The sequence below is a fragment of the Pogona vitticeps genome, chromosome 3 (genome assembly GCF_051106095.1).
Source record: "Pogona vitticeps strain Pit_001003342236 chromosome 3, PviZW2.1, whole genome shotgun sequence".
Lineage (NCBI taxonomy): Eukaryota > Metazoa > Chordata > Lepidosauria > Squamata > Agamidae > Pogona > Pogona vitticeps.
Window position 1 is genome coordinate 84412882 of NC_135785.1, and position 22119 is coordinate 84435000.

At 39.7% G+C, this 22119-nt stretch overlaps 1 protein-coding gene and 1 long non-coding RNA gene across 7 annotated transcripts in view; one reads left to right on the plus strand and one right to left on the minus strand.

Annotated features, from left to right (window-relative positions):
- The window catches only part of PANK1 (pantothenate kinase 1), a 38804-nt gene extending 18048 nt beyond the window's left edge, over positions 1–20756 (plus strand). For all 6 annotated transcript variants that reach the window (XM_072995288.2, XM_020803199.3, XM_020803201.3 and 3 more), the window contains exons 3-7: positions 7767–8020; positions 10840–11016; positions 12161–12284; positions 17092–17217; positions 18763–20756. In XM_072995288.2, the coding sequence (XP_072851389.2) occupies positions 7767–8020; positions 10840–11016; positions 12161–12284; positions 17092–17217; positions 18763–18822 (741 nt within the window). In that variant the 3' untranslated portion in view covers positions 18823–20756. The remainder of the gene's footprint in view (positions 1–7766; positions 8021–10839; positions 11017–12160; positions 12285–17091; positions 17218–18762) is intronic.
- LOC140705917 (uncharacterized) overlaps positions 19190–22119 on the minus strand; it is a 15687-nt gene continuing 12757 nt past the window's right edge. The window contains exon 2 of the long non-coding RNA XR_013543981.1: positions 19190–22119. This exon is cut by the window's right edge and continues 1978 nt beyond it. This is a non-coding gene — a long non-coding RNA (uncharacterized LOC140705917).

Below are 22119 nucleotides of genomic sequence, written 5' to 3' on the forward strand. Positions count from 1 at the left end.
ACTTTTAAAAAGCAGTTAAAGACATTGCTTTACAGGGAGGCTTTCCACACCAACCCCAGCTGACCACCTGTTGCAGTCTCCTCTGAAGTCCCTATCCCCCCAGGCCTTCACGAGGTTCTCACTCTACTTTCTTCTTCGCTGCCTCCCGCGAAGAAGAGTATGGAGACAAGTGTGCTGTTAAGTCTTATTTAATCAGGGAAGTTAATAATCAATAGTTACTCATGGGGTAGATTACAGGTTACGAATCACTTATACATCTTTGAATCAGTTAAGATAGTACAGTGGTGCCTCGCTTAACAACGATAATCCATTCCAGGAAAATCGCTGTGAAGGGAAAATATCGTAAAGCGAAATTAAAAACCCCATTGAAACGCATTGAAAATCGTTTAATGCGTTCCAATGGGGTATAAACTCACCGTCCAGCGAAGATCCTCCATACGGCGGCCATTTTCGGTGCCTGTATAGTGAGGAATCTGTCCCTAAGCACAGCGGGGAGCCATTTTAAGTACCCGGCGGCCATTTTGAAAACCCGACGATCAGCTGTTTTTGATCGTCGTAAAGCGAAAATCGGTTCCCAAAGCAGGGAACCGATTATCGCCAAGCGAAATTTCCCCATTTAGACCATCGTTTTGTGATCGCAATTGCGATTGCAAAAAGATCGTCGTAAAGCGGATTCGTCGTAATGCGGGCCAATCGTTAAGTGGGTCACGACTGTACTTCAAATCTCTTTCAACCCTCTGCTTCAATCTATACGCTTACAGTTCTCTAACTCGCTCTTCTCTCACTTTTAAGCCACACACAGTCCCTCTCCCTCTCAGACTCCACCCACCAGTCTTTTTATTCTGCTCCCTCCCCCCCCAGCTCCGCCTTCCTTCCACTTGTTGACTCTTGTGTCTGTACTGCGGTGATGGGCAGGTGAGGTCAGGACTGTATGCTACACCACCTTCCTCCCTTTCTCTCTTCCCCCTCTTCTTTCCTTCCCTCTTCCATCCACTTTGAGATTAGTTGGTGCCATCTGGTTTTTTTAGGGTTATTGCTTTCAGTTTTAGTATTAATATTTTTATTTTTGTTTTCTATTTTACAAGTTGTAACCTGCCCAGAGTAGTGCTGTGACATTAATGGGAGCAGGATACAGTACAAAATGAATGAATTACTCAATCAAATCAAATCAAATCAAACCAAGACATGGATTTTGCCCTTTGCATTACGGCCTAAACCAATGGAAAAGGAGCCGTTAAGAAAAGGAAGGGAGCAGAACTAATCTGACAATCCTACAGTAAAGTGTTAAACTTTTAAGAGGCATTGATACATATCCTTTTGAGTCCAGTTGACTCCTTCCTTGCTGATGGTGTGGCTGGCATTCAAGTACTGCAAACAACTTTTGGTCCTTAGATTCCTAACTGGTGACAAGGAGCAAAGTTGCCTCATAGCTTCTGCAGCTGCACTTCTTACATCGCTTCCCTCCTGGTATCTCTCACACTATCTAGATTGTAAGTTCCATATATAAGACACACAGATGAACTATGTCTAAGATGCCATGTTCTTGAAGGTGGTATGTAAATAACACTCCTGCAGATTTGGATCTGTGGGTTGTGCGTCTTCATGGTCACTGCCATTGCCACCAAAGGTTCTGCTGCCCAAATCCCACATTTCTGCTGGGAAACATGGTGCATAGGAGCACTGTCCTGTTTCCAAGCAGTGTTGTCAGCTTTTTGCAATGGAAACAGTGGTGGTGGTATGTTTCACTGATGACACAAGAATGTCGCTCTTGTGGGTGCCATGAAAGCCAGCATGACCCCTCACCCAGTAAAGTCACCTTCTGCTTTAACCTGTGAATTCTGCAGTGGCTCTGAGGCATTTCCAAGAGTAAAAGTTTTGTGTCTGCAAACTATTACAGCCATCTCAAGTAAATCGCTGGTCTTCCTATTTTATAAATGGGGAACCATAGCTCAAATGTAACTCATGATCAAAATGACACGTTGACTCTATTAACAGTCATGGTGCTTGGTCCTGGGTCTTCTGCTTCCAGTGTTAGCTCTTTCTGTAGGCCAGCACTGCTCTTTCATGTTATTTTTCCTTTTACTCTCTTTTAGATATTAGCCAGAATCCAGTTGAAGAATTATGCAGCAAAATGCTGCTAGTTAACAAGTTGGAAGAGGGATTTTTTTTTTTTGCCACATGCCAAATCACATGAATGGTGTGACACATAATGGACCATCCATACATAAAATGCCTACATCGAGCTTTTTAACTAACAGCAGTTTGCTGCTGATGTTTATGCCAATGGACTTAATAGCAGCAGGGGTCAGGTTTGCTTGCGAGCCACAGTACCAGCCATTCTCAACCTATATTTGGCCACAGCCATAAACATGATATGAAAGAAATATAGACTGAATCAGGACTGTATGAGTCACATAACGAACCTTATAAGGTGGTACAGTATTTGAAAAATTGTTTCTGGTTTGTGGTCCCCTTTAAATGTGCCAGCCCCCCCCCCGAGCCATATGGCCCCATTGAGAATGGCTGTACTATCTTTATTCAGCTTTTTTGGTAAAAAAAAAAAACTTCAAAGGAATTTGCAGTAAAATAATAAAGTGCAACCAACAAGCAATAACAACAAATAAAATACTGTATTTGCTTTTACATAGTCGATTCCATAAAACAGGTGAGAGATGAAACAATTTCACTGTGCCTGCTTTCTGAAAATCCCATTATGAAAGCAAAATTTGTTGTATGGTGACAGTGACAGCAGAGAGGAACAGGCCACATCTGCCCTCCTGCTCTTGCTGTGGCATCTGAAGAACATCTGGATAATAGTATGCTTACCTGATATTATAGTGCATGAATAATATTAATGACCTGGGTTTTGAATGAAAGGTCACTATAAACCACTGGAAGTGTTCTCCAGGATTAGCCGTCACATAGGAAGGAGAGTGAAAATGAATTTGTTTCCTTGCCTCCACTATCCTGGCAGTTGCTGGCCCCAGGTGCCCGCTATACCTGTTCTAAGGTAGATTGATATGGAAAGGCAGGGTTTGTTCCATTATTCAATTGTGCGTACGTTGAAGCATGAGTAGTTTCTAACAAAGAAAAAGACTTTTTCTCTTGCTTTCCCTCTGCCCCCACCCCATAACTTTGTCTTCTTGCCCTTACAATTTCTTTAGCTTTCTGGTTCCTGTGTGGAATCTTTTCCCTTGCAGTTTCTTTAGCTTTTTAAAGCATTAAGAGATTCAGCCTGCAGTCTCCCAGGGCAGATGAGCAGCTTCTAGGCAGTGTCTGGTGTAGAAGCTAGGAAGACCAACTTGATGCAAAGGCCATCCTCTTCTTACTGTATTTACTGCCTATTAAATGAAAATCTTTTCATCTTGCACTGCAAGGCTAATGTAATAAAGCAAAGCTTCCCACCTTTGCACTCATCTGTTGCACTAGGGCAGCATTTTCAGTGGGGCTTACTCGCATAAAAATGTTTGTGGCCTAATAACAGTGTGATGCATTGTATTTACTTAGATGTTGTAATTTATTCAATGCATCTTACTCCCAACATACAGCTTTCCAGTGATATCAAGGCAATGTGTGTTGATATTGTTCCTTTTTCCACTGTGTCTTAATTGTGTGAGGTAGATTAGCTGAAAGATAATGGCTGAAATTGAGTAGTAAGGCACAAGTAGAGTAGACTCAATGGAATTTACAGATTATTTGGCTCACTTGATCCCCACTGACTCATTGGGTCTACTCTGCTTTTGACTTACTACTGGATATCAGCCAATGACTGGTCCAAGATCACCTTGTCAGTTTCATGACTCAGTAGGAACTAGAATCAATTTCAGTCCCAGTCCAAAACAGATAGTTAAGAGCTGTTAAAAACTGCTTTCTAAATTAATAACAGAGTTAAAGGAAAATGTTGACTAAAAGTAAAGTGTTCAAGTTACATTTAACTTTAAATAAGTCTAAATAACGTGACCTCAGAATTACAAGTTTTCCAGCATCATTGAATAATTCAGCTGAATGTAATTAATTAATTGATTCATTCAGTTTTTTAGAGATGTTTCTGCAGAGAAAATGAGAGAAAATAAAAGTATTTGAACAGACACAATATTCTTTCCAGGGTTCTGAATCACTAGGAAAACCAGTGTGTATTCAGTAGGCAACCTTCTATGTAGGAATGTTTCACTGTGTGCATAGATGGGAAAAGCTACTAAACACAACAGTAGCGCATGTTCTCCCTCCCATCATCTCTACAAGCGGTTGTACTCACCTAAGGAAGAAATTAAACAGGGCTTCCCACAGTAGAAAATTCACTTGTTTCTGTACTGATGGGAAAGTCTTTTATTTATCACAAACTATGGTAATAATTTTAAGGAAGTCGAGAAAATCTGGTTGGGTGACTGAGTGGAATGAATAAACCCTGTGAATTCGATTTCCGAGTCATTTCAAGAACCAAGGTAGACTCAGTGCTATACCTATTTGTCCTTCTTCTTTATACCTCTAATTTCCCTGTTAGTTGATACTTGCAGAATAATAGATTTAACTTATAAAAGAATACGCTTTGTATGTTGTTGGAATTACAGAATTTATATTCCAGGGCTACCATTCTTCTTTGTTTCAGTTGTCACTGTCTTGCCTTTTGTGGTAGCAAATACAGTGGTGCCTCGCATAGCGATGTTAATTGGTTCCAAAAAAACCATCGCTATGTGAAACCATCGCTATGCGAAACACCATTTCCCATAGGAATGCATTGGAAACTGGTTAATCCGTTCCAATTGGAACGGATTGCCATCGTTAAGCGAAAAAACCCATAGGAAACATCGCTAAGCGAAACAATGTATCCTCCATTGGAATGTATTGAAGCTGACTCAATACATTTTAATGGCTTTGCGAAGTCAATTTTTGCAATTTTAAATGTGTCATACAAGGGTCAAAATGGTTTTAAATGCTTGGATTAGCTTCTGCACCCTCTAAAACGGATGCAAAAGTTAATTTGGCTTTGATCTGACTTTTCATTAATTTATGGTGAATTTTTCCCCCCAACTTTTGACAGCTGTCAAAATCTGACAGCTCCATTATTTCCTATGGGGGAAGAAAAAATTCACAAAAAATTAATGAAGACTCAGCAACTGTTCTAAATTCTTGGGTTCATTAGAGGACCCCCTAAGTTGTGTGCAACCTGATTTGGCTTTGATCTGAACTTTCGTTAATTTTTTGTAAATTGTTTTCTCCCCCATAGGAAAGCATGGAGTTGTCAGATTTTGACAGGTCCATTGGTTCCTATGGGCCAAAAAAAAAAAATTCACAAAAAATTAACGAAAAGTCAGATCAAAGCCAAATCAGGTTTGCACATGACTTAAGGGGTCCTCTAATGAATCCAAGCATTTAGAACCGTTTTTGACCCTTCTAAGACACTTTTTAAATTGAAAAAAAAAACATCGTTAAGTGAGGGGACCTAAAATCGCATTCGTTATGCGAAGCATGGTCCCAAACTTCGCTAAGCGAAAATCGCCCATAGGAAACATCGTTATGCGATGCATATTATTTTCTAAAAACATCGTTATGCGAATTCATCGCTAAACGAGGCAATCGTTAAGCGAGGCACCACTGTATATCTACAGATATCTTAATAACTTAGGTAGGTTTTAAAGGATTTCGTTGGACTGTAGCTTACATTAGCCGTGCTGGCAATGGCTAATGGGAGCTGTAGCCTCAAAAGCACCAGTGTGTCACCCACACTGTTCTAAAAAATAGGGAAAAAAATATGTGGAACTTTCCTTTGTGATTCCTTGTGAAACTGCCTGGAGAGTGGAAGTTTCCTTAGATCTAAGAAGTCTTCCTGTTTGAGTTTGTGGTTACATATTGGGGATGAAATTGAACCTTTTGCCATTTGGATGTTGTTGGACTAGAGGTTCCCTTATTGGTGGTGTTTGGTCATTCTCGTGGTTGCTGATGGGACTTAGGGGACAACAGCATCTGGAGAATGTTGCCTGGGTGGCATACCAGCTGTTCCCAGAGATGCAGTCGTGGTCCCAACCTTGGGTAACCCGGGTGTTCTTGGACTGTAGCTCTCAGAAGCCTTCACCCCTAGCTGTGCTGACCAGGGTTTCTGGGAGTTACAGTCCATTAGTCCAAGGACACCTAGGTTACCCAAATCTGGGATCCACTGCTTCAGACTCTTCCAAGATTTGTGCAAATTTAGTTTTCTTGATTTTATATTAAAATGTAAGAGACCAAGTAAGAATTCAACAGTTCTCTACCTTTCCTTTAGCATTCCAACAGCTTATTTGTTTTCAGTATGTTTATGAAGTTCGTTCCTGACCCTGAGGCAAAAGGTGAGGCAAGTTAGGTGAGGTGATGCTTCCTTATTATGCTACTTTAGGTGGATGAGTTTGCCTCTGGGGATTATGTAACACACAGGACACATCCTCTGTTTTACAACTTGCTATGTTCCATTCTAACATAATCAAGAGTTATTGCATAGAACCCTTTCTTTTGAAGCGATATCACTTCTTTTTTAAAAAAATCTGCCTTATTGTTGTATACAAACTCTTGATATTCTGCAGTGATGGGTTTCAGACTGTACCTAATTTGCTTTTGATAGCAAATTGAAGAGGTATGATGTTTCATCATAACTGCAGTTGATGCAATTAACATTTCTACTCTTGAGTGTGTTAGTGCTTTGATTATGCATTCTATATTCATTATTCTACATAACTAAATTATGCAGTATCACCTTAATTAGCTGAATAGGGCGAGGAAGTGGCTCGAGTCTGAGAGCAAACAGATTTGTGTGTCTCTTGATGCTCTTGTGTATGGTGCAACTCAGTTTGAAATACCTCTGTTAAAACTTGATTTTTCACTCTACATACCTGTAGTTTGAAGTCCTGCATGTTATCTAATGGGACATGACCCACACTTGTATGAGTGTAATAATGCAGATACACTTATACACTAATACAGGTTCATTGATATAGATACAGAGAGGAGAACTAATAACTTTTTCAGTTCCATGAGACCAAAAAAATGTGGTTCATTAAACTTACTGTAACTGGAACATCTGCTCTAACATGTGAGAATATTTACTTGATTACCTTATTGATTTTAATACTGTCCTCTCGTTAGCAGGGAAAATTCATGTCCAAAACAAACTTTTACTATAGCTGTCAGAAACTGCCAGGCTTTATATAAGTTGATAAGAGTCTTGCTACCCAGATCCAAAATATAAATGTCCAGCAGAACTTTGCTGTGATTTTGGTTTTCTAATGGCACTTGAAAGCTAGAAATAGACTGCTTTTTAAGAAGTTTGAAAAAGGTTTGATAGCATCATCCTCATTGTGCACATACACACAGAACATGTTCCATTTGTCTCTCATTGTTTACCCTGGGGAAACAGATTGTGCAGGTATTTCAAACAGTATGAAAACCTACTTGACCACAGATGGAAGAGTGAAGCAGCGACCCCTCTTTCAAAACATCTTCAGCTCTCTGAGAAGACTGATATATTAGCACAGAAGTGAGATTCCTTCAAGATAGGAAATAAGCTCTGGGCTGATACCTCAGATGCATATCACTGCTTGACCTGATGTTATGCTTGCTCTCCAAAGGGCAAACAACATTCTTGACTTGAAACTTCCTATGCAAATAGTTATTTATTTTTGTGATGATAATGACCCATGGTGCAACTCAAACAGTACAAAGTACTTCAAGAGAATCGTTTGACCCTTGTGCTAGTTCCTATGTGGTATCAACAAGTGTTCATTTATTAACTTCTCTTCCAGATTGCTGACCTCCAGCTTCATAAGCTAGATGAGTTGGACTGCTTGATCCAGGGTCTGCTCTATGTAGATTCTGTCGGTTTTAATGGGCAGCCGGAGTGCTACTATTTTGAAAATGCCACGGATCCTGAACAATGTCAGAAAATGCCTTACTGCCTTGATAATCCTTTTCCTATGCTGCTAGTTAACATTGGCTCTGGAGTCAGCATCTTAGCTGTGTATTCCAAGGACAACTATAAAAGAGTTACGGGGACCAGGTGAATATACTCTCTCTGAAAGACAATTTCCTCCTGTTGAATGGCATGCCAACCTGTCTAGTTCAGAAACTCTGAATATATTGGCCTTCTTGATGTCAGATAAGAGCTATATACATCATTTGCAGATGTGAAGCCAAAAACACACAAACTAACCAAAGGGACCATGAGCAGTGGAGTTTGGGCCAAGGCACTATGATTGAGTTTTGGAATAGAACCTGTGTTCATCATTAGCTTTATCCACTGGGCCCCACTGGCTGCTTCCCAGGGTCAAACGAGACAATACATTTAGCAAGCTTTTAGAAGAAATGCTTCTTCAAATGATGAAAGATTAATGTTTCCCAAGAGTTTTCATACTCCTTACCCAGATATCTTGCATTTATCATGTGTTGTTTCTTTATTGGTCATTGGAAGGTAAATATGGGCATAATTTGCAAGTCTGATTGTTGAGACATGTATCTGTGAGAAAATGTTGACAGAAGAAAAAAAGTAACTGTAGCTCTTTAAAGACTAACAGATTTATTTCAGTGTGAGTTAAAATCTACGTCTGTGAAAGCTTGTATTGAAAGCTCAATTTTTAGTCTAAAGAGCTACAGTACCTCTCCCCTCCACCTCTGCTTTTGTTTTGCCAGCATGTGTAGACAGACAGATATGGCTGCTGTTTTGGAAACTGAGAAAATCTTGTTGTGGCAGGAAAAACATTAATCACAGGGAATATGCATTTTCCTTAAATCTTCTCTGACCCTTAGAGAAGAATAAAACCCTTTTTGGGTGTAGGAAGAATAAGAAACTGCTTCATTTAATTCCTTAGAACAGTGTTCCCCAAACTTTTTAACACTGTGGGCTGGTTGGGGAAAGCGGAGCACCCCCCACACTGGCGCACAGGCATGCACCTGTGCGCATGCGCGAAGGGGCTGGGCAGGGGGGAATGCATGCTGGGGTGGGTGGGAGATTGTCTCTGTGATCCAGTGCAGCCCAGGCCACGGACTGGCATCGGACCGTGGACCGGGGGTTGGGGACCCTTGCCCTAGAACTTCCTTAGTGATAGCTGACTAAAAAATCACAGGCCAAAGATACCTTGCCTTATTTTCAAATGAAGATAATCTCATAAAGAGCTAAAAGTTATGTATCTTCCACTGTCTGTCGTAAGCCTAGCAGTTTTATGAAGCAAGTTTAAAAAAAAAGAAGTAACCTATTTCTAGTTTTTACTATGTTGGGAAGAAAGGAACCAAGTGCCTCGAAACTATCTTAACAATTTGATTTTAAGGAGTTTTCTGTAAGGGCTTTTAAGAATTTTTAAAATAAGTTCATGAGAATCTATCAACACAAAAGTTAACTCTACTCAAAAGAAATTAAGCCTGGGGAAGACAAGACAACAGAGGACAAAATATTGTGGCACTTTAAAGATGAATGACTGGATAGTTCTGTGAGAGTGAATGCCCAGTAGGGATTGGAAGTTCCGTTCCCCACTGCACCTCGTAAGAGAGGAGCTAATCTGTGTGGCCTTGGGCAAGCTGTACAGTACCGGAGTGCCTCCCGGAAGCAGGGAATGGAAAACCACTTCTGAGTACATTGCATCTAGAAAACCCTGGAAAGAGTAGCTATAAATAAGTCAGAATTGACTTAATAGCCCATAGTTAATTAAAGACTAATGAACTCAGTGTGTTGTGGGAAAGCTTACAAACAAATCTTTTAGTCTTTAAGGTTGCACAATATTTTACCATTTGGGTTTTTTTTTACCCCTTTTTCTCTTCAATTTTTTTCAACATCCTGAAGCAAAGTAAGGAGACAAAAAAAATGTCTGCAGTAGATTCCATTTGATTGTGATAAAGATACCATTTAGCACCTTATCTTTTCACTGGCCTTTCTTCAGAGAAACAGATATCAAGCAATAAGCAAAATACATTGATTTGGTGCTCAAGCAACACTGAGTCTAGTTCCTTTGTTGTATTTGTGAACAGAAATTCAAGAGCACTCACCTCCTGTTTTAAACTAAGAAAGTTGTTACATATTGAGGACCTGGATCCGTAGCATAGGTCCACCAAAACTTTGCACCTAAAAAGGACTTAAATATGCATACCTAAGTCCACATGCAACTCTCCCAGCTATTACTCCTGTTAAGAAGATCAATAAGGATACCCATGTGTCTGGGTAGGCACATGTTAAGTTAGCACGAGACTGTGTGGCCTCATTAGCTTCTTGTTCATGGAGATGAACGGATTGCGCAGCTTGGGCTTACGCATGGACAACAGCACCTTCACCATACACATGTCACTTCATCATGCAAACCAACTCAGTACTTGGATTAGTTTATGAATCAGCTAGCTCATAATGATTGTGTTGCAATATATCCATTGCTGCAACTACAGAAACCTAGCCAAATGCATATAACCTTGGTAATCAGAGCAGCAATTCATGTTGCACCCAAGATCTGTTCCTGCAGTCAGTTTATAGAGAAGCTGAGATCTGAAAAACCCTTTTGCAATAATGCATTTGAAAGTTGCACAAACAAAATATAATTAGGAACTCAAGCAGTCATAAAGTGGTTGAAAGGAGAACTGGCGTGGTGTAGTAGTTAGAACATTAGACCAGAACTTGAGAAGTGAAGTCAACGTTCAAATCCCCACTCGGTCATGAAATTCACTGGGTGGTCTTGGACCGGTCATAATCTCTCAGTCTGACCATCTCACAGAGTTGTAAGGATGAAATGTGGAGGAAGAGAGTTGTGTATGCCATCTTGAGCTCAGGGGAGGAAAAGTGGGATATGAGTGCAACAAACAAAGCCACAAATAAATAATTCCTTTCCTCCCTCCTGCTCCTAGTCTTGGTGGTGGTACATTCCTGGGCCTGTGTTGTTTGCTGACTGGCTGTGACACCTTTGAAGAAGCTCTAGAAATGGCAGCTAAAGGAGACAGCACCCATGTGGATAAGCTGGTGAAGGATATTTATGGAGGTGACTATGAACGTTTTGGTCTTCAGGGATCAGCTGTAGCATCAAGGTACATATTATTTGGTCATATGAAAGACAAATCAGTAGAAATTCTTACTTGTATATAAGTTCTGTTTATATGGTTGTCCGTGAACTTTAAACCTCTCTAAACACTTCTTCCTTGTTAGTCTCTTAAGTAAAAAAGTGTGTCCTATGACATGAGTTTCTGTAGACAAATATATTCCATCAAATACGTGAAACGGAAAGCAAAGACCGTATAAAAAAAGGAGCTGTATGACATCTTGAAAGCAACAGTACGATATCATACACAGAGTTGATCTGTGATACAGTACCATGTAAATTCTTTGCCAATTGCATCCATTTCTTAACTGTAGTTATAGGTATTCAGGGCCTAACAACATGTTACATGCAAATACAACCAAACCCTGTTGACTCAGTTTTTCTTGTTTTTCAAGAAAAGTTGCTTCAGTATGATCAGTTTGGAGCAGAGAATGGATGGGAATGAAGGAGAGTTACGTCACCCTTTTCTTGCACGCTTGCTTCTCCATTCCAAATTGTCCATGCCAAGCTGTTTTTTTGTCCCCACTCAGAACATCCTTGAAGTTTTTTGGGGGGAAAGTTCTTGGTATTGGTGGTTTGAGCTGAGGAAGGTGTGAGAGGGAAGTGAGTTAAGCTTCCCATCTAGTTTCCTTCTTCAGATTCCTGTTTCCCATATCAGTTCTTCATGAACAAAGGCCTTTGTGTTTAATATGTATTTGTGTTTAGTACATGTTAAGTTTCCATATGTACTCCTTACATGGCTATGGTAAACAAGCCATAATTAAGTGCACACAACCCCTGTGATTGGATTTACTTTATCTTTCTTTGCTTTTTAGGATATGTTGATTTTATTTTAATCTCAACTTGAAGAACAGATTCCTTTCCTTGTGTGTGTGTTTAAATATCTGTACTGTGAAGTTCATACCAGAATTATTTGGTTAATCTATCAACAGTTCTAGGATTCTGTTTGTGGTGCTTGCTCACTGGTAAGCATCCACAGTGCAACAACAACAAAGATAAATAGCCAACAAAGAGCCTAGTGGTGCAGTGGTTTTTTTTATCCCAGACAAACCATTTTAAAAACACATTGTTTTGAAACCTTGGCTTTCCTGAAAAATATAAGAAAGATAACATTCTCTGGTATTATCACACAGCTTTGGCAACATGATGAGTAAAGAAAAGAGAGATTCCATCAGTAAAGAGGACCTAGCAAGAGCAACACTAGTTACTATCACCAATAACATAGGCTCCATTGCTCGGATGTGTGCTCTAAATGAGGTAAGAACATGTTCATTAAAAGCTAGTTGTTATGTTGTTCAAAGTACTTTGATCTGTGGTTTGTTTTGAATTTCTAGTGCTGTGATATGAAACTATCACCTGGATGCATCATTTTTTCTCTCTTAAATGCTCAACAACGTTAACACTTAATGTGTTATGATTGACTTGAGATTCCGTTCAAAAACAGTATCAGTTTCTTCATCTTGACTACTATCAGTGGAACTTTTATGTTTTTTCAAGACTTGCCTTTTCTTGTCTGCTGGGCTGCCAGTAATTTGGAGGGATGTGCTGTTTGGAATTTTTGAACTCCCAACTCCTGGAATTTACCAAGAATTCCCCAAGCAGAATCCTGAGAGTTCCAAGCCGCAGACCCACAACTTCTGACATCTATATTTCACTCATCTGGAGCATGGTCCAGTTCTCCAAATTATATAGCATTCTAAGCCTTCATTTCTTACTAAAGATGGGCACGAATTGAGTTGTGCAGCTTTGTATGAATTGTTCTCCCTCCCCTGACCCTCTGGCCAGCTGGCCCACTTACAATCCATTGCATGCCTCCGCGGGTCCTCCTCTGGAGACAGGAGCTCGGGCTGTCTTTTCTCCGCCTCCTCCAGCAGCTGCCCACTCACCAGCTGCACAGGGAGTCTCCCTGTCCCACTTCCTAATCTGAGTGGGCAGTTGCTGAAGGAGATGGGGAAGAGCAGCCTGAGCTCCTGCCCACACTGGCCTGTCACTGGAGAAGGGGGATCCCGGCAGTGCCCAGCCAGTGGGGGAAAGGAAAAAAGTGCACCACCTATGATGCTGCTCTGACAAGTTTGAATGAAGCAGCATGACTCAATTTGTGCCCATTTCATTTCCTACCACAGTGCTTCCAGGGCGGATGCTCCCACAATGTTTCCTAGGAGTGGTAGTTTTACCTTGCTGCAAGTGAGTGAAATATAAGTATCTGAAGGTGTGGGTCTGTGGGTTGGAGCTCCCAGAATTCTGCCCGGGGAGAATTCTGGGGATTCCCCATTCTTATCCTCATAACAAACATGTAAGATAGTTCAGGCTGAAAGAATAACTGGCCCAAAGTCACCTGCTGAGTTGAGTTCATTCCCAGCATTTGCAGTTTAATGGCTTATCATCCAATCCAGTATTTTTCCATTTTTATTACACTATTTTTTTTTTACCTCCACAAAAAAGAGAACTATATTTGTCCTTACCTGTCCTTTGAACTATAAGGCACAGGAAAACGTTTACATCCCTTCCAAGGTCAAACTGTAAGGAGTTTCATCCATTTTTACATCCTTTCCAAAGTCTAGCTATAAGAAATTCCATCTGGCAGAAGCTCGTTAGACCTTCAAGATGCCATGCAATGTTTGCAGTCAATGTTGAAAAATCTGCACCTGTAAATTGGTGCTGGGATACTGTGATGGCTGGAGTATTAGGCCTAGAGGTGGGAGAACTAGTTTTAAAGCCGCATCAGCCATGAAATATAGTGATGTTTGAGGCAAGTCACATCAACCTAACCTGTTCCAAAAAACTAACCCGCAGTTGTGAAGCTCATCTACCTTGGAACCAGAACTAGGATTATGTGAGATGTACACCAGCTACCAAGAACTGTTGTTCATATTCTACTTTCCACAAACAACATGTAACGCTACAAAAATATGATTCACAACATTATAGATTTCTCTGTGTCTTCTTTGTTTCAGTGGTCTTGCCATTTTGGTGGGTAGAGACATTCACAACAAGGCAATATCATTTTGTACTTTTTATATGATTGAACATGACTTAGAGAGACAAAGCAGCATGAGGAAACAAATGACACTGTTCTTGGTAGCTCCCATCTGTCTGCTATAACCTCAGGGTGTTTGATGGAAGGCAGGAAAATGACATAACACATAAAATGGAAGAGGAAGTTACTAAGACAACAAATCAAACAAAGTAATATGGATTTTAAAAAATGCATTGCTCCTCTGTGTTGGTGTCTGAGTCGTCTTTTAAATGAACCTCAAGAACACTAACGAAACGTTTTCATAAGTGTATTGTGGGAGGCCTCTTCAATAGCCCTGATCCGTCTCTTTGCTTTCAGCTTCTTTACAGTGTTGCCTTGTGGCATGGAGTTCAAGCAGCATTGTACAGGGCTATCAAAGCATAGAGAGCCTGCAGCTATGAGGAACACAGGTTTGGGAGGGCAGATTATGCTGTTCTGATTTGAGGACAGAGCAAAATATGGCTTGTGCTGAAGTGAAACCATACAGAAGAGTGGGGAAAAGGGTACATAAACGTGCAACTTATTTTCTAGTCCTAAATAATGCAAAACTGTCTCATGTCGTGGTGGTTCTGAAGATTGTTTCATTAACCAAGAGTAGCAAAGTCTCAGTTTTGATCTTTAATATGCCTACAGGAGAGTGTTTTTGGCCGAGCATGGGAAACTGAGAGTCAAATCTAGACATAAAGAGAATTGCAGATTTTTTTTTCAAATTAACACATTTTTTTGTTCTTGATCCCTTGGCGGTAAGGCTGGCAAATTAAGGCAATATTTACATTCCAGTGACCAATCACAAAACAAAAGGCACACAGTGGAAAATAGTGGTTGAGGACAAGGGCTTGTTATGACAATCCCCTTTCAATACTTAAGGGAGCCCCTCTTCTAAATCAGTGCTAAGTGTACCATTTGCTTCAACCCTTGGTCAGACCATTGTCCTCCATCAGACAGAGGTCAATGAGCAGAATGAGTTAATTCATTAAACTTATCTCTTATATTAAGGGTCTGAAAAAGTGTACTTGTCCAGGAAAATTCACATTAAAATGTATCAGTTAGTCTTTAACATTTCACAATCTGTTTGTCTTATTTATTTTTTTAAAAAACCTTTGTTTTGTGTTTGCCTCTTATCTTAAGATAAAGCAGTTATGTAACAGCATTCTTACTGCTACAGAGTCCTTATAGGGGAAAAGAAATTACAAATAAAATGTTTGTTTCAAACAGTAATACAATGTATTGTTAACATTATTTTAAAGCATTTTTTAAAAAAGTATTCTACCAGCTAGTGTAGCAAAATAGTTATCAAGATCATAAAATACAATCAAGTACTGTACTAAAATTCCTTAATTTGTACACATTTAGGTGAACCTTTGGCTCAAAGTTTAGTTCCATTATGATTTGGATGTCCTTAAACAAACACCTGTCGCTTAGATTCAGTTTGTTATCTGAATTGTGAGGTTAATGCTAGTGCTGGCCTATTTTTATACAGATATTGAGATTGTGGCACAAAGAGATCTTTAGAAAAGTTCTGTATTAGGGTTGAGCATGATAAGCATTTCCTAACAGTCCTAGGAGGAAGACTGGATTGCAAGAGAAACACTGGGCTATCAGAGGCCGACTTCAAATGTGCTGATTAGCGCTAGGCCTTTACCATATTAGCACTTTTCAGATTTCCAAGCAATAATAACATGCAGTGATTAAAAGAAGAAGAAAAATCTGATGCTTACTTCATCAGGAACCTCAAGGGTGTTAATTAGACTGCCAGCTCTGGGACTGTTGCTGTAAGCAGTGCAATCTTGAACTTTTTTTAAATCACATTCCTTCCAAAATATTTCAATCCTACTAGATAGCTATGAGTGCATGCTGTGTATTTCAGCATGGGCTTAGTAAGCAGCTAGAACAGGGAAAGGATGTCATCTTTTTGTGAAACAGTGGTGTGGTGGTAAATCTGGAAAGCAAAGTGCTCCTTATACAGATCCCATAGCCATGAAATACCTCCGTCCCTCAAGATTCCAAAAATATAGGGTGTTCCTGTCAGTAAATGAGCAGCCGATCTTTTGGTAAGTGCAATGGTTTTAAATTGCCCATTTAAGAGCAAACTACGCTCAAATGATTTCAACAGAGATAGCTGGAAGAATACACTGTTCCTAAGAATTGCAGCTAATCTCAGAGGAAACATAGAAGTTTTAGGGGGCCGGAAATGGCAGATGAGGTTTTGGTCCCTGCTACCCAGAAAGCCATGAGGTGTTTATTTATTTATTTAACTTATATGCTGCTCACTCTACCCAAAGGTCTCTGGGCGGCTTGTTCTAGCTTTAGTCTGCAAGTTCTAGCTCTACCACACTCACTGGGGTGAAATAAATATGGCTGATTCAAAAACAGTTCTGAAATTTCTTAAATTGTACAAATTAAGGTGACAGGAGTACAGATCCCTGTCATGAATAATGAGGGGGAGCTTGAAAAGACACATCTTTTTAATTGTCTGTGCTGTCCTGGCATGTTAGAGTACCAGTGACCCCCTGGAGATCCCTTTGTGCCACCTGGAGTTAGTTTGTTTATATTATTTATATGCTGCCTTTTTTCTCATAGAGGTTCACAATTATTAAAATCATGCAATAACAATAAATTCAAATACCATACAAAATTATATATTAACTAAAATTTTAAAATATATATTTACTTGAATTACTTTGTAGGCTGCTCTTCAGAAATGTTTAATAGCTAGCAGCTGGGAATATTTTCAGGGTTGTATTATCATGGTACAGAAATGTCTATTTTGCTTTTTGAAAATCAAAAATGTATAAATTCACTGTAGAAGGTTATAATAATTCCAATCAACATTAAACATCAATGGTAGCCCCGCTGTGTTTTATTGTATGAATGTCATAGTGTTGTCCTGAAAATGGCTTGCTGGTTTTCAGAGATACGTTATTTTCTGATCCAAATTAATTTAGCTCGTTTTGGTTGTTTGTTATGCTTGTGTTATTGAACTATCTCTCATGTTGCAAGCTGAATGTGCCATCTCATTCAATGTAGTTGTTCTGTTGAATGTTACAGAATATTGAAAGGGTGGTGTTTGTTGGAAACTTTCTGAGAATCAACATGGTTGCCATGAAAGTGCTAGCCTATGCTATGGACTATTGGTCAAAGGGACAGCTCAAGGCTCTTTTCTTGGAACATGAGGTAAGGACTGTTCGAAAATCCCGCAATATCATGTTGCCAACATTTTAGATTCCAGTGTCTTCTGGCACAATCTAAATGGTCACTAACGTTCTCCAGACTTTAAATTGTGAAGGGGAGAAAGCACAATGCCCATTCAGATACAGATAGGACATCTGTTATAGTAGTAGATATGGTGCTATCAGTAAGAAACAAGCATAAAAATTCACTGGGTTGTGCCCAGTTGATGATTATCGGTGGATGGAATGTGTTTTTTTTTTTTGTGTTTTTTTTTGCATCAAAATGTTGTGAATGGAATGGGAAGGGAAGGGAATGTAAGGGGTTTTTTTTGGGCCTCTCTCTTCTACAGCCAACCACACCACCTCTTGCCCTCCTCTGAAGAGGCTTCTAACATTTCAGAGCACATTTTGGGATCTTCAAAGGAACCATCAAAAATTGGCTCCCTACCCATTCCATTAATGGAAGTCTCTCTGAAGACTGTCATCTGTAGTGTAGGACTAATTAGATGCAATCTTTTGTTAATTGGGGATAAGCAATACAGGTGCAACAAAACTATTCAAAGAAGACTAAGATGCCCAAACCTCTCTTTTTCTTTTGGTTTTAATGAAATAAATTATGGACTTGAATGAGAAATCTTTTTTCACAGATGCAAACAAAGCTGCTGCTTCTTTTTTTAATTAAAGCAAATCATTTAACAACAGGAAGTAAGGTGTGTGCTTCAGTTAGGAGAGGAAGGGGGAAATAAACACACACCCTTTTGGACACAACACCCTCTTGTGCTTGTGATGTTCAGCTGAAAACTTTATAATTACCACACTGTTTGGTTTTTTTCCCCCTTTGGTTGGCTGAAGCATTGCTGAGAAAATTACTTTACCAGCATGGTCTGATGATATAAACAGGTGGTATATGCCGGTGGTACTCAGAAATACTGCCAGATAGCTTCTATTGTCTGTGCTACCCTGGAGGAGCTTTTTTCTTTAAATGATAGAGTGGCATCTGAAACTTAATGATTTGCTGGCCTACTAGATGTCTTTACGGAAGTCTCTGTCCTGTTTCCTCAGATGGGAAGACTGATGTGATGCACATATTGCAGAGGAAGTTTTGTGCAAACAACATTCAGCCCAGTCCATCATTTAACTGTGTTAATATTTCACTTTCAGGAGATTTAAGTCTTTTCGTTTTATATCAAAATTTCATGCCTCATATATTTGTAGAATAGAAATACTTAACGTTTTACTGGGTGAACTAGTGTCTCCCTGACCCCTCTCCACCAAATGGCAAGGGTTGAAATTAAGAACAATCCATTTCATTCCCTGTACACTGATCCGTAGCATTTTGCATAACTTTGTTGTTGCATTCCTTAAGCATCCAGTAAAATGGAAACCAGCAAATCCTGTAGCTGTTGTCTTTTTTTTGTTAGAGCAGTTTTCTGAGATTCCAATATTTTGGATGTTTTTTAAGCCTTTTATTTGGTGTATAATTTGTTTAACACTGTGACGGTTTAAATGTCAATCACTAAACACTCCCTTTCTCCCCTAAATTTTGAAGGGTTACTTTGGTGCTGTTGGGGCCCTTCTAGAACTGCTGAAGATGACGGATGATCAATGATGAAGTCACTAGGAGCTGAAAACCTGTTGGAGCTGCTGTAAAAATGACAGCTGCTAAGAGGATGGGAAAGAAGCCATGACGGATGTTCCACCTGCTGGATTTGTAAATAATAATTTGAACTCATTTTAGCAAATCTTTTAACTTTAGGATTGGACGTTAACTTCAGAATTTGTACCAAGAATCTAAACAAAGGCATTTTTATCTGTATACAACATTTTTTAAGACAAAAAAAATGTGCAATGTGGCCAAACATGGCAGTTTTTATGGGCTGTGTCTATGAAAGTACATACTGTGTGGGAAAAGGACCTAAGAACATGAGACACTGGTTTTATTATTATTATTGCTATTATTATTATTGTTATTATTATTTTTCTTCTGGGGTTTACTGATCTAGTGTGATGATTCTTCAATTAGTAATTGCTCTAGGAGATTTTTTTTTAAATCCTTCATGACGTTTCATGATTGCTGTTGGTTTCAAATGAAACTGCAAAACTGGCATTTAGTGTGAACACTAAAGTAATGAATCTTGTTGCCTTTGTTTGTCATTGGACTGTTTCCTCATCTTCTACCTTTGTTTCATTGCCCACATCGGCAATAATGGGAAATGCTGTCAGATATATCATCAAATCTACTGAAAATAGGGAGAACACCTCACACTGTCCTGTTATACCAAGCATCTTTTGGAAACTTATGCAGAGTTAACCATGCTTTGAATTTCTGGAAACCCTACTTTTCAGTGCTCTTGTCGGAACATCTTTGATCTCTATCAGACTATCGTGGATGCAGCTAATTTTGTCCGAATTTGAAAACTAAGCCAAGTTGTGCCTGGTTAGTAGTTGTATGGTCAACCACCAGGGAATACTAGGGTTTTACCACGAGCTAAGAAAAAATCCTGTCTGACCTCTTGGAGAGCTGCTGCGGCCACCTGTCAAAACTGACAATACTTGGCCAGAGGGTCTAAAGATCTCACTCGGTATGAGGCACCTTCCTATGATTATTGGGCAGAGGGGGGAAAGGCCGAATTTTCAGATTCTTACACAACTGAATGTTTCTCCATATCAGGAAAAAGAATGATAGTCATTCCCTGCACATGCCACTTTTTTCCTCTTCCTACAGTCAAGTGTTCAATCCTGGGATTCCCCATCCGCTATCTACAAGGCTACAATCCCAAGACAGGTTTATCACCTCGCCTGTTTTCTCTTGAAGCTTAAAGGCCGTAAAGGAAATTGTCATTATGAGAAATACTTCAAGTGAAAGTAATCGAAGATACATATTATGTCATATGCTTGTCATCGTCAAAAAAAAAGGTCAAACCTATGTCTGTTGGTATATCCAGAGTGAATGTGTGCTATTTCTTAATAATAATGATCACTGAGCAGAATCCCAAGGAAGAATTAGCAATGTGAAAAAGGCATATCTAAAAGTAGAATTAAACTAAATACATGCCACAGTCAAGCTGAGTTAGAAATGGCAGACCTTGTAGAGAACAATATTATTTACTAAATTATTTTCTACACTGTTGTACTGGCGTTGTGAGGACAATTCTACTGTCACTTGCCATACATTGTCCGCTGGAGGGCAGTGGCCAAGATCAAACAGTATCCTTCCATTTCCAGTACCCCTGGAACTGGGACTTCCTTCCCTTGTTCCTCCTTCTGTTGCCCTCTGCGGTGCCTTTCTTTGGATCAGGAATTTAGTGTGCACAGAGGGCTGCAGGGGAGAAGGCTTCTGATTCTGCCAGTTGAAATAGAATTCAGCAGACATACACCCTTGGATTCTGTCCAGTGTAATTTTTAGAGAGGAAAATTTCTCTTAACAAATTTGATTTCTTTGTTTGGAATACCCTATGTCATTTCTTTATGCCGATGCCTCTGCTAAATTAATACTAACTGGCAAAAATAAAAATCCATTACTATTGTGATGGTTTCTGACAATGCCTGTTGTCTTCATTCTTTCATCTGTTACAAGACATCTACAATCCTATTTGCTTTTTCATAACATTTTATCAAAGTGGCTTTTTCAGTTCTAAGGTATTGGTTTTCCTTGAAGAATGTAGAGATGGCTGTCCATGCCATCCCTATGTGGGCAGCCCATATCCTCTTATTCACCCACACCTAAATCCCTGATATCATACATAAAATATAGGTAACATTCAGTTTATAAAGTTTATAAACTACATTCACTCCTCACCAGCAGAGTAGCAGGCCACAGCAACACACACTAGCAAATTTGGAAGAAAGGGCGAAAGCATTTCTGGTCAGATCTAGTATCTTTCATGTCCTTTCACTTCCTATAAAGATGTTTCCTTTTTTAGGTACTTCTTGTAATTAAATCACAATGCTTGATTGCACTTTATGTGTTAAGCAAGTATTGGGCAAGAGTTTGGATTAATGTTGATACACCAAAGAAAATTTATATGAGAGGAGTTAGAAATACAACGGGGCTTATGATAGTGGGCAAAAATCCTTGGAAAGGAAGTCTTGTAGCAGCAAATTGCTCCTATTTAACGAGTCCCTATTTTGATTCCTGGCTGAGCTCCCAGCTCCCTGAAAAGGCGTACAATGAAGAATCCAGGGTGTAGGGATTCATTTATTAACGGTAATTTGCTGCTGTGAGTTACACCATTTCCCTTCTATGGAACTATGCCAGTTGATTTGGGACAAACATGTTGACAGGGACAAACACGATATTCACTTTCCCTCAGCCTACCCAACTGATCATCTAGGTGGTAGGGAAGAAACCTCTTTTGATGCTCTTACTAGACATGCTTGGACAGTAATGCCCCTGAGAATTTCTGGGATGTGTTTGATAGAGGCTTGAACCTCTATCCTCTAAATCCTGGTGTTGCTGAATTTGCTGTCTTCCTGCCTGTGGTGACTGTTGGGAAATAACAATCTCAGGATCAGTGGAAAATGGGAAATTAAAGCTTCTGCCATGCATTGCACCTGGAAACATTTAATTTACACCAATTAAATACTTCCTATCTTGCCATTTTAGGTTCCAAGGTTCCCTAGGGCTTCCTTTTGCCCTGGTGCAAACATCCGGGCTTTTTGGGGGGGGCGGTGCTGCCAGATCACCACTGCTGGGCTTGGATGGCCACCACTGATCTGGTGATGACTTGATGTTTAAAGGCTTCCCACCACCTTGTCCCAGGTAGCAATGAGGCAGTTGTTCCTTACAATATTCTCTAATGTGCCTTTTTTCACCAGTAGATGGCATTGTAAGACTAGAATTTGAAAGTGCAATACTTTTGCAGAATTGGTTTGGTTTCGAGAAGCTGCATAAATTATTTTGAAG